The 12,936-nt window shown below is 34.9% G+C and overlaps 1 protein-coding gene across 3 annotated transcripts; it reads right to left on the bottom strand.

Annotated features, from left to right (window-relative positions):
* Nucleotides 1-3,955: 3,955 nt before the first annotated feature.
* Nucleotides 3,956-11,455, bottom strand: LOC125875908 (receptor-like serine/threonine-protein kinase ALE2). 3 transcript variants are annotated; one of them, XM_049556972.1, is made up of 16 exons: nucleotides 11,191-11,455; nucleotides 10,335-10,463; nucleotides 9,969-10,250; nucleotides 9,768-9,893; nucleotides 9,583-9,672; nucleotides 9,381-9,470; nucleotides 8,902-8,991; nucleotides 8,722-8,811; nucleotides 8,208-8,321; nucleotides 7,535-7,642; nucleotides 7,318-7,419; nucleotides 6,840-7,208; nucleotides 6,460-6,753; nucleotides 5,547-5,927; nucleotides 5,216-5,459; nucleotides 3,956-4,986 (listed from the first exon to the last, which is right to left on the bottom strand). In XM_049556972.1, exons 1-16 carry the CDS (start codon nucleotides 11,264-11,266, stop codon nucleotides 4,296-4,298), a joined length of 3,276 nt encoding a protein of 1,091 aa, XP_049412929.1. In that variant the 5' UTR covers nucleotides 11,267-11,455; the 3' UTR covers nucleotides 3,956-4,295. The 3 variants fall into 3 exon arrangements, with proteins under 3 accessions (XP_049412929.1, XP_049412928.1, XP_049412930.1); XM_049556971.1 differs by having other exon boundaries at nucleotides 5,547-5,936; nucleotides 11,191-11,452; XM_049556973.1 differs by lacking the exon at nucleotides 8,902-8,991 and having other exon boundaries at nucleotides 5,547-5,936; nucleotides 11,191-11,452.
* Between the last annotated feature and the right edge of the window lie 1,481 nt (nucleotides 11,456-12,936).

Below are 12,936 nucleotides of genomic sequence, written 5' to 3'. Positions count from 1 at the left end.
CCCCCCCCCCCCCCCCCCCTTTCCCTTCCGAAAAAAATTAATTTTTTAAAAAGAATTTTACTTTTTTCACTTTTAACCCCACCCCTCCCTTTTTTTTAAGGAGTTGTTTCTAAAAAGTATTTTACAAAATTTTAAATTATTACTTCCTCCGTCCCATTTTATGTGGCACCCTTTCCATTATATGTGGGTATAATTTTTCTAAAAATGGCATTCTTAATAGCATATCTTTAGTAGTTAATTCAAAGTTATATATTTCTTCTATATTTAATATCTTATTCCATATTTGTATTTTTATATTTTTTACCTTATATGTAATCATTCTTCCTTCATTATTAAATCTTGTTACTACTATCGGTGTTTTTAATTTTTCCCACTTATCTTCTGGTAAACAATTGTATTTACATATATTAGCTTTTGCGCCTGTATCTATCATTGATGTATAATATCGGTTGTAATATCCTTCTATTATTATCTTTGCAAGTATATATATTTTCATATTTTTATTATACTAAAGTCTTTTTTATTATTACTCTTTTATTTTCATAATTTATTGTTAACTGTTTGTCTTCTAGATTATATGGTTTTACTTGTTCTAGCCATTTTATTCCTAAAATGATATTTTCATTTCCTTGATATATTTTGAATTTTATCACTATTGGTACTCCTCCAATGATTATTTCTTTTTCTGTAGTTTCTTCGGTATACATTAATGCTTTTGGTAGTTCGGGGCATGATTGTTCAATAGTTATTATTTCATCTTCCGTCACTAATTCTCTTGTAATATAGTTTTCTTCTCGTCCTGTATCTATTAATATTAAATATTTTCGTTGTTCCATTATTCCCGTTATGTAGTAATGATGTGGTTTTATTTCTTCTTCCATTGATTTTTGTGGGGTTTTATCTATTCTCCTTGAGGTACTCATTTTTGATGATATTTGGGGTATCTCATTGTTTATTCTTTTCGATGTGCTTAGTCTTTCTTTTACTATTTCTAAATCTTCTTCTATATCAATTTCATTATAACTATAATCATTTTTATCTATGACTGTAACTATTCTTTCAAAGGGATCTTCTATTTTTATTTTATCTATTTTATTTTTTGCTGTTATTTTATGTTTTGTTGTTAGAACATATAAGTTTTTACATCTAGCTGTAAATATTTTACTTCCTGGGGCTAGTTCTATCCCTGACATTCGCCAGTATAATACTAGTGATTTATCTATATTTCTGTCATTTATTGCTACTGAGTAGTTAGCACTTATTATAAACTTAAATTTTTGGTATATGAGGTTACCTCTTACTGCACTTATTATACTTTTTTCTATGGGTTGTATAATTCTATCATCCGCTAAGTATATTTCTATGGGTGTATCTATTCCTTCTCTAAAACATGCTTTTATTAATATTTCTGTTCCTCCTAAATGTACATATTTAATTGGATTTTTAGCCTTAATATCTTGTATTTCTTTATTTATTATTCGTTTATTTATTATTGGTATTTTGGCCTTTCCTTTAGTGTATTTGCAATCTATGATATGTTCTCTTTGACTTACTACATAATATTCTTCTTTTTGTCGTTTAAACCAGTTTCTTACTGTTGGTATTTCGAATATTTTTGCTACGCTTAGGTCTAATTCTTTTCCTTTTATTTGTTCAAATATACTATTATCAAATATTATTTTCTGTTCTAAATATTCTTCGTCTTGATGTTCTTCTTTATTTATTGTTTGTATATCTGCTTCAGTCATTTGTTATATTATAGAATTCATTATCTGATTCTATTTCTATGTCATTATCTATTTCATTTTCCGATAATTCATATATACTATCATTGCTTTCTAATTCATAATCTACGTATTCTATTTGTGTATATTTTTCATCGTCTATTATTATTTCTGATATTTATTTTTTCTTTGGATTTTTAGGTAATTCAAAAAGGGTCACCTTACCATAATTAGAAATAATTTAACTTTAGAATACCCCTTTTACCCTTAATGAAATGATTTTCAACCACACAAATATCTAAGAATTATTTTAGATCACAAATTTCAAAAAATCTTTCTTTTTTCTTAAATACCGTGCTAAGTCAAATGGTGTCACATTTAATGGGACGAAGGAAGTATTATTTACTCATCCTTACACCCCCCCCCCCCCAATATACACACAAAAAGAGAAATTTAAAATATGGTCGGGTTTAGAAGTTGGGGTAATTTTTGGTCTCTCATCGGTTGTGGTTTGTCGGGTCCTGATTGGGAAGTCAGGTCTCGATTTGAGTGTTGGAGTCGATTCTTGAATTGATCAATCATGTTCAAGTTAGAATATTGGGGTTAGGCATAGAGTGACCATCAGCAAAATGAAAACAGCAACTTATGGGACAAAGACATAAATGGCCATATGGGTGAAGTTGTCGACACTGGATGACCAAGAAGCTTAAAAAACACTTTCGAGTCTTTGTAGTCTTTTTTCAACTAATTTTGGCACGTGTATAGAACTATGTCATTATCGTATAGATTATGTATCACTACTGATATTCTCTTATTATAGGAGACTTGATGTTGAAGCAGACATGTCTAATCAATGTGTCAATTTTAGTAAGGGTATTTTTGGAAAATAATTTTTTTTGGTTCTATTTAATTAAGGGTCATTTGGTAGTGTATTAGGAGAAATATTTCATGTATTATGTATGGTACTATTTAGGAAAAATTACCTAAATACATATATTATTTTATCATAATCTCTAAAATTCTCTACCATTTAAAAAAAAAATTAAAAACTCCCTCTTGAATACATCACTCTCCTCTCGCTGATACATACCTATCCCCCTCTCAGATACATCCCTCACCTATGTATCTGGATGTCTGTTAATGTATCCGGAAGTCCAGTGATGTATCCGAAATCCATAAATTTTAAGGGATTTTGGTAATTTGAAAAAGAGTAAGGAAATAATGTAATTAGCTCTTAACACTATGAAATTTAGGTAAATTATACAATTATTTAGTACTAGTTTGATAGGAATTTTGGGCCTAGGTACATGATATTATAGAGTGTGTACTAGTGAGATATAAGATTTAATACAATGGGATTAATTTTTGGTGTCTCCGACGGTGGTGGCCGGTACATTGGCAGACTTGGTCTATAGTTTATTTGTGGGTAAATCAGGTGGGTTAAATGGGTTATGAACGGGTATTTAAAATTTGGGTTAAATAATTGGTCAACTCGGGTTGTGGCTTATGATTGAGCCACATGTACAAAATGAGTGTTCCGTTAGTTTGACGGGCAAATGTGCATTGATTATTGGATGGCAAGGGCTCTGATGGACAAAAAGTATGACGGAGGGTATTGACATACTATTTTCGAAAGTTCGGGGATATATTTATCCTTTTTCTCATAATAATTATTAGATATTTATTTTACACTTAATAAGATGATTTTAAATCGTCTAATTTACACCTTTAAAAAAAGTTAGTTTCAACTATACATACAATAAAATAATTAATTTACAACAAATATAATCATGTTTATTTACATAAAAAATAGAATGAAGTTTCAAACACATCTGAATTATCTCCTTTTTTTGAGTTTCATACTTAGACTATTGAGAATATGAGTTTCATACCTAAAATATCCCTCATTAGTTTGAGTTCCCATTCAGCATTAATCAAGCATCTTGAGGCACAAATGAATCACTTGTCATCTCAAATGAATCATTGGATGAAAGATAGGTAGACACTTTTCTTAATCCATAGAATGATGGCCATTTGTTACTAGAAGTGGAAAAGTACTTGAAGGTGTGGGGTAATGAACACAAAAATGTTGTGTGTGATAAGAAGAGTTATGATAAGTTGAAGGATGGGGTGAAGCCTAGTAAACCCATGCTGATTTTTAATGAAAATGGCATTGTGGAAGAGGAAAGTTCAAAGGATGAGATCTTAGCAGCAGATCACTCGTTTGCCTCCAAGGTTCAAACTCAATACCAGAAGATAAAGAACTATGATTCCTTTTATGAACAATTAGCATGTTACAATAAATACAATCTTCTTACATAAGATGAAATCACTATTCAGATATCTTGTCGCGCACAGTTCTTCCCAGCTTTTGGCGGAGGGTTTATCATACTCATGGATTACGCGATAGCATTCAGGACAATTTGAGTATGTTGGTGTTTGCTTCCTCATTCTATGTCTTGATAAAGAAGGTGCTGTACAATTCCATGCTCAATCTAGTATATCCAGCATGGATGGCGAAAATTGACATTTTGCAGAAACATTTATCAAAATCAAAGATGAAAACTTCAATTAGTGGGATCCAGGCCGTAACCCAAACATCACGCCGTGCTCGCTCAAACTACCTCCAGATAATCTTCTCATTTTCTGCCATAGCCTCCTGGTTTTTCCTTTTCTCAGAGGACCTGAGCTAGAATACCTCCTAAATGAATCAGATTCTTGCCTTCCGTATCTTGCTAACGGACTCAGTAAATCTGACATTGAAAGTCCCCTCTCAACATCCAGCTCACTGTCAGAGTTAGAAACTGGGGATTGAGGTTGTATAGGGTTCAGGACTTGGCTTGAAGTTGTACTAATCCTAGTATCCATGTCAATAGACAGATTATCTTGGCTACAACTTCGAGACACTACGTCTTTTGTCTGTCCGCATTCGTTACATACCAGCTTTAAGGCCTGGACAACCTCACCCATGAAAGGTCTGTGTGATACCTCTGGTTGAACACACATTGACGCAATAGCAGCTACTTTTACAATGTCATCGAAAGGGAAATCAGGCCCCAAATTACGGTCCACAATCAACTCCAGACCTTCTTCACTCGTTAGGAGTGGGCGTGCCCAAGCCACTAAATTCTCTTGACCTGGTGGCTGAGACATATCCACTGGCTTTTTTCCAGTTAGCAGCTCAAGAAGGACAACACCATAGCTGTAAACATCACTCTTTACAAGTAGATGCCCTGTCATAGCATATTCTGGAGCTACGTACCTGGTAAAATAACAAAGTCAGAAGTGTACAACAAAAGAATGAAATGTTATGCATAGTCAGTTTCAATTGATTGAGGACAAATAAATAAGGCATTCAAAAGGAAAAAAAATTATACTCCAGGAAAGCAGACCAGCTGATCTGCTTAAGGGGTTTGGGACTTTGTCAGTCATAAACGGGACGAAGGCTGGCCTAATGAAAATACAAATATTAAGTCAGATGAATATTTTACCCAAAAGTTCCCATGACTCGAGTGGATATGTGTCTTTCTCCTTCATCTAATGCAGCTCTAGCCAAACCAAAATCAGACACTTTCGGGGTGAAATCATGTTCCAGTAAGATGTTACTAGACTTAAAATCCCTGTGTATGACACGGGGACTGGAATCTTCATGTAAATAGGCCAGGCCTCGGGCAGCACCAAGTGCTATTTTCATTCGGGCATTCCAATCAAGTGGAGAATTTTCCTTGTCAACACCTGAAAGACTGTTTTTTAGCCAGTCTGAAATCTAAATACACATGACTTCAACCAAAAAAGTTACGAGTGATCCAAATTGAATATTACCATGAAGGTGAGATTCCACGCTGCCATTTGGGATGAGCTCATAAAGTAAACAGCGACTGCGCTCCTCAAGACATATACCTATCAACTTGACCAAGTTCCTATGATGGAGGCGGCTAAGCATCTCTACTTCAGCCAAAAATTCACGACCACCCTGTTGGTCATCTCTCTTGAGGACTTTCACTGCCACTTTCATCCCATCATCAAGCACACCACTATAAACACGACCAAATCCCCCTTCACCTAGTACTCTTGCTTCATTGAAGCTGTCAGTTGCTCTATCAATTTCCATTGAAGAAAATGTTCTAGCTGAACCAGTATAAGCAGCAAAGCTTGAACTAAAGGATAATGTAGGAGAGTTCGGCCTACTCCCAATCATGGAGGCTGCAATCCCTACACCATGCATAAAGATCAGGAAATAATTCTATTAAGTCTTTATTACACAAGACTTGTGAGAATCACATATTTGTACACATTTTAGATGCATATTAATAAATTTGTGAAGTTTGAAGGTTCCTGAATGCACCCATTAAGAGTTGATACTTCAAGATATTCCAGTCAAAAGATATTGGATGACTCACCATATTAACATTATGCAACTAACCAGATAACTTTTCCTATATTCCATTTCATAATTTTGGACATTTCATTCCATTGTATGCTCAGGATAAGTAGTAAAAGTAACCGAGTTGAGCAACATATAGCATATTCAAAACTCCAATATGATTTACTTTCCCCTAACATAGTATTTTCCTGGCATGCTACAAAGGCATGGCGATAATGAAAGGCTAGGCTTCTGAAGTTTACTGTTTGAATGTCTTTTTCAGCATGAAAGAAGAAAACTAACACAGAGAATACGAACACTAGGCAAACCACATGGCAGTAGATCATTTACATGTCAAGAGAAGGATTTCACCTGATGACTTTGCAAGGGATGGTAATGTAGTTGGTGGAGTTGGTTCTAACTGATATCCGTGATCTCTATGTCTGAAAAGCAAAACCCATGCAACGGCACAACATAAAATAACTGTGACAGAGGCTGACAACACAATTACTGCTATGACACTCCGATTCGGCCCACTTTTATGCTGTTGCCCCCTCACATCAACTCCAAGGGGCTGTATGGTCCTTCCGTTATTATCACCAGGATATGGTTGGCTACCTATGGTATCAATGTCTGAAGCTGCTGAAGGTGGAGAGGGAGGAAGACCTGTACATATAACAATTCTATTTAGTTACTCGGGACATAGCATGTGGCATCAAGATGACACAATGGCATTAGGAATGATTCTATACCTGGATATTGCACATATAATACATCATAATCACCAAAAAGTGATTTTATAACAACTTGTTTGTGCCAGAATCTTTGTGATATCATAAATGCTGTAGTGTTATCAAATTTTTCTCCGAGGGGTACCAAATCAATAAGGACAATGGTCTTTTCTGGATACTGGCTGGCTGAATTTGCTCCCATTATACGAACTTGACTTGGATCCATAAATACCCCAACAGAAACTTCTGTAGCTAACTCTGAAACCAAAGGGAAGAATGTGTAGAGTGCTACACTAAGGCGTAGTCCAATTCGCATGGGCAAGACACAAACACAAGGTGCTTTGGGTGGACCATTTGTGAAAGGCTCCGCACAAGCCAATGAAGCGCAATCTGCAACATCAACGTCATGTTTAGAATAGTCAATGGGGCAAAACCTGGCAACTTGTGCATGTAAAATCTATATCATTTAGAGGAGAAATCAGAGGCAGATAAAACATACCTTCATTAGGAGGTGGAGGTGGTAGTGCTTGAAATGGATGCGGTATCTTTGGATGCCTTGGTGAAGACCCAGAGGGAGACATTTTAGGGGAAAGAAATGGCTCTTGCAATGACAAAGATGATATAGAGATAAGCATTAACTATGCATAGGAATGAAAATAAAATATAAGGTTAATGCCTTGACTATGGATTGCATGAAAAGGGAACATATGCCATACTCTTACTTTTAGTTGGTCTAGATGAAGCACTTGGAGACGGTGATATTGCAGGAGAATCATGACTTTCTGGAGAAGTTAAAGGCGCAAGCATCGGTGGTACTGACAATCCTGTAAAGTAGGAGTTATCAGAATCACTTTTTTTCTTTTCGCTATTCATTTTTCTTTCAGAGAGGCAAACGGATGGTCAACTGAGGATGACTAGAATGACCACAAACCTGCAGTTAATGGTGAATGAGAGTGGTGCCTAAGGTTAGTCTTTGGATATGATTTTGAGTGAAACGAAGGAGATGGAGAAATCAATGGACCTTCATTAAATATTGACTGAATTCTGGTTAGTGTCGTATATCAGAATGAGGCTATCAACTGACATTTCTCAAGTAAGATACAGAACCTAGTTCAGTTGAAACAGGAGGATAAACTTCATAGGATGACGGAGTGATTTCTGTCATATTATCTTTTAGGTAGTGATCCCTCTGAAATGAGATTGAAGGTGCAGATAAGGGAGGATATGATCCTTCCACAGGGGGAGAATTAGGGAATTTATGAGGAGGAGCACCCCATGGCTTTGTGTTCAGTATGAGCGACAAGAGGAGAAGAAATCCTTCGGTGACATAATTGGCCATTCCTCGTGCTGCTGATGATAAGAAATGATAGCAGAAAAATATTGATATACCTTTTGCTGGATGCTGATGGTTCATTCCCTTAGTAGGTGCAACAGTTGGAGCAATTGCTCTTTTACGGTTGATGCTTGGCCACGGAGTTGATACAGGGGATATATCATGCTTAACTACAGTAATAACACTGACTCAAATTAAATATGCTGACAATGCCACTTTGAAAACCAAGTAGCTATTTAACAGAAAAAATGGGAAAACGAAATAAAACACATTCTTATATCTTTCTGAAGGCAAGGACAATCCAAAAAGAGGAGCACTGACTATTTCAACTTCGAACACATTCAGTAGGCATCAGTTCATTTTTCTTAGCTAGTTCTACATTGGCAATCATTAACAATTTGGAAGCAAGCAAGCCTCTAGTTAAGATTCTATTGATTTGGTTTTTTACTTGAGGAGGTGACTACTTGAGGTACAATTGCCAAGAATATGTGTAGATTGCATCAAGCCAAAAAATATTTGGTTGAAATATGAAAGTACATGTACATGAGCAACACTAGCAAGCACTGCTACCTGGTGAAACGGATGGAGGTTTTAGAGGATGTCTTGGATGGCTGGGTGGTGAATTGTTAGGCAACCTCCTCGGAGGTGGTGCAACTGTCGCTGCAAATTCAGCGCATAGATGATCAGATCTTGTTTATAAACAATTTATTTGCAGAAATATCACTCACTAAATACACGGAGGAAGTATACCTGGTGGAATAGATGGTGAAACTTTTGGATTGGTTGGCCGGGCGGGCAGTGGATTTTGTGGCTTTTCCCTTGGAGAAGGCGCATTAAGGACTGAATGCAATGAGAGAAAGCTCTATAATGTAAAAATTCATGCATTCATGATCACATCTAATTTACACTTCATTTTTTTTCTTACGAAGTATCACATACTTCCTTTGTGCCGTTTTTATATGACAATCTTTCTTTCTTAGTCTGTTCTAAAAAGAATGACACCTTTTTATATTAAGAAACTCTTCAACCTTAAAACTTTCATTTTACCCTTTCATGACATGCTCCTATAGCCATAAAAATATCATCATATGTTTAAGAAGACAAATTCTAAGGCTACATTTGGTATGCATTGGAAGTCTTTCTTTCTTTCTTTTTAACCTCTGTGCCCAATCAAACACCACCGTATAAAATGAAATGGAGGGAGCACTAGATAAATATAGTGTGAATACCTGGTGGAATAGATGGTGAAACTTCTGGAATGATTGGGTGGGTGGGCAGAGGATTTTGTGGCTTTCCCCTTGGAGAAGGTGCATTCAGGACTGAGCAAAATAATGTACAAAATTTAATGGCATCCGTGATCAGATCTAATTTACTCTGAACTTCATTCTAACATGAATGTCACACTTTCTTTTAGAAAAAAGACAAGGATACCTGGTGGAATGGATGGTGAAATTTCTGGATTTCTTGGGGGGGTGGGCAGTGAATTTCGCGGCTTTCCCCTTGGAGCAGGCGCATTCAGGACTGAGTTAAATAACAGCAAAACAAAATAATGTGATAATCATTTTCTATCTTAAGATACTGTGTCAAAACCAAAATTATCGTCAGCCAATTATTACCCGGGGCAATTGAGGGGAGAGGACTCTCTGGAGACTTGCTCTCACTGGGTGGCATAGATCCAGGTAGCGGTGGAGCTTTAGTTGGTGCATCTTCAGTAGATTTCCTTCCAGGTGACGAGACTGGTGCTGCTCTCCAAAAAAGTAATCAACTTAAACAGAAATCAAGTCATTTCAACATTATGACTACAGTCAGCCACATACCTGGAGCTTCTGGAACAACAACAGGCTGTTCAGTATGTCGATGCTCTCTCTTAGGAGCACTCGGAGGCAGAACTGGAGCGGGATCATTCCACACTATTGGAGGAGGAGGAGATGGTAGAGAAACAATTTGTGGTGGGGCTGAATTGATTGCGGGCGGAGCTGAACTAGGTGGTGGCAATATTATGGGTGCACTTGGTTGCAGAGACGGTGTAAGAACTTCTCTCGGTGGAGGGACAGGGGGGGACATCAGTGGTGGAAAGACATTTGCAGGAGGAGATGTTACTGAGTTAAAAAAAAAACATAAGATGAATAACATAAAGCATCAAATTTGGTTAATAGATTTGGAAACCAAGAATACGGTCTGACCATTTAACTCAAATGCAGGAGCAGGTGCATTACTTGTGGATGCATTCCCATGAGAGACAAAAGAGGGTATTCCCTCTTCAACAGGAGGAACTGCAGAGGATGCTGACGGAGAGGGCGATAAACTGACGCCTAAAATGAATTCCAAAAAAATTATATTAGGTTAGATATGCAGTTCTTCATTTGAAAAGATTCTCCATTTCACAAAAAACTTAGTGGAAATGACAGGTCGAACACAGATAAAAAGACATTAGCAAAATCATTTCCCTCCTTTTCAACGTACTTAGATTAATTACAATCATAAAGCGTATACGGAGGGGATGATGAACATGAACAGTTTATCATTTTTTACCATGGTCTTACATTACATGTCTGAATAACTTATTTGCAAATAAATCGACAAGGCAATACATCCCAACAAGATGGCACGTCATTGAAATAAAACCAGGCTAATTATCCCATGGCGGATTAATATAGCCCTTGCGGCATCAATTTGCAACCAACCGGTAAGAAGCTTTAATTAGAATGAAATAAGTAGGGACTCTAAAAGGGAAAATCAGTGATCAATGAAACAGTTAAATTGCAAAAACAAAACCAAGCTAGAGAACTCAAGGCAAAATTTTCAGTTTGGCATAAAAACATGAGTAACAAAATTCAGAATGTAATAGTCTCATTCCCTCTCACACACACACCAGATGAATCAATCTGATTTGAGTGCTACAAAATTATCAAATCTGGGACCAAAATTCAGAACTCAAAATTACCAATACTGAACTTACTGAGCACAAAACTCATAAATAAATAAATAAATAAATAAATAATTAGGTAGTTGAAGAAGTAGAGAAAGAGAAGAATTTACCTGCAGATCCCTTAGAGAAAGCAAAGGCACATAATTCCAGCACCAAACAAACAAGTTGCAGCTTCACTCCACCCATCCCATAAACCTCACAACATAAAAGCAGAAAATATGTACCAAAAAAAAAGAGATAAAATTAGATAAGTTGAAGCAATAACAAAGAAAAAAAAGGAAAATTGAGAAAGAAGCAATGAAGAGGCAGAAACGCCCAAAAATGGGGTGTAAGAGGGAGCATAAGAAGGTGTGTTTGTGAGATTAACATGCTATACACAGGCGTTTCAGGTAGCATGTGCGTGAGCAATTAAATTATTAAAGCTAAACTAATAAGCTTTTAACTAAAAACACAAACACCCTTTACTATAACAACTAACAGCTACTACCTTTTTAACAAACACACACAAAACTGTGACTGTGAACCTTAATTTTTACATCATATTATATTTTTTTGTTTTTTTTTTTTTTTTTAAATAAAATTAAAAACAGTATAAAAATCATATTCGAAAATACACTTACCTAGAATAATTTAAGAGAGAGATTGTACAAAAAAAAGCTTCTTTTTTTAATTACAAGTGGTAAGCACTGTACTCTCTATTACCTTTACTTGTCGAGAATTAACTTAGGCACATCCCTTCAAAAGGTAAAAAAATATAATAATTTTATTATATCAAAATTTAATGTTTTGAAAAAATTATTGAAAAATGACTATATTTAATCATAAAAATAAATTAAAAATTAAATGATAAATTATTTTATTTTCAACTTTAATATAATGAACAAGTTAAAATTAGCGATTTTAAAATTATTAGTTATTATTTTATTGGGGGTGTAAATAGGAAGAAGAGACAATTAATGGTGCAACTCTTTTTGGTTGGATTACATGTATATAGACTCATATGCAGAGTTATGAGATTCTCCATCAAACTTTTTTACCAAGCAACAAGTATCAATACCTTAGGGAAACCAAATAATATTGATTATAAAAAAATCTAGGTCATTAAATTATGTTTAGCACACATATTTAGTTGTAATTAGTTTACAGATAATTTTATTGTATAATAATTAGAGGATTTGGTCTGAAATTTTAGGGATTTGTGTAGTTGATCCTGGTTTTAGGTAATTGATGTTGTGAGTTGAGTTGTGTGGGCATGTGTCAACTGCCATTTGACACCTCAACTTGTTCTACTTTCTTATTTTAATTTAATTAACCAACTAAATTATTGGACCCTACCCTTCGGGTACATCTACATCTATGGGCTTTTTCTGTCAAACCCTTTTATTTTCCACCTAAAATTTTCACTTCTTTTTTATGTGCTTTTCAAAGGACTCGTTTAGTGTGAGGGATTAAAAATAATAGTAATGTGATAAAAAAAATTATGTTGTTTGATTGTTATGTTTGGGATAACTTATTCCACTATTTATATCATAGTGATGGGAGTATAGCTAACCCCAGGATAACTTATCCTGGGATAACTTGTTTCCAACCAAACGACCCCTAAGTGTTACACTTGTACTCTTATTTAATTTGTTTTTATGATTTTGATATGATATTAAATTCAAGAAAATAATTTTTTTTTGAATTTTTGAATTTTTAAATAAAAATAATATATTAAATTTATCAAAATATTTTTTTAATTTTATGATTTTAAATATGATATGTAAAAAGTTAAAATTAAAGAATTGATATAAAAAGGAAAATAATCATTTTTAATAGATTAAAAAAGAAAAGTAAGCTTGAAATGGTTCTCAATT

Source organism: Solanum stenotomum, chromosome 9 (assembly GCF_019186545.1).
Source record: "Solanum stenotomum isolate F172 chromosome 9, ASM1918654v1, whole genome shotgun sequence".
In the NCBI taxonomy this organism is placed as follows: domain Eukaryota; kingdom Viridiplantae; phylum Streptophyta; class Magnoliopsida; order Solanales; family Solanaceae; genus Solanum; species Solanum stenotomum.
This window is presented reverse-complemented; position numbering and strand designations above follow the sequence as displayed.

Bases quoted from the DNA above. Each gene is read 5' to 3' on its own strand.
- LOC125875908 (XM_049556971.1), bottom strand. From the start codon at position 11,266: ATGGGTGGAGTGAAGCTGCAACTTGTTTGTTTGGTGCTGGAATTATGT. The intron at 8,992-9,380 runs GTATTCACACTA...CATTGCATTCAG, and splicing joins TTCACCATCTATTCCACCAG to TCCTTAATGCGCCTTCTCCA. The intron at 6,754-6,839 runs GTATAGAATCAT...TTATATGTACAG, and splicing joins ATTATATGTGCAATATCCAG to GTCTTCCTCCCTCTCCACCT.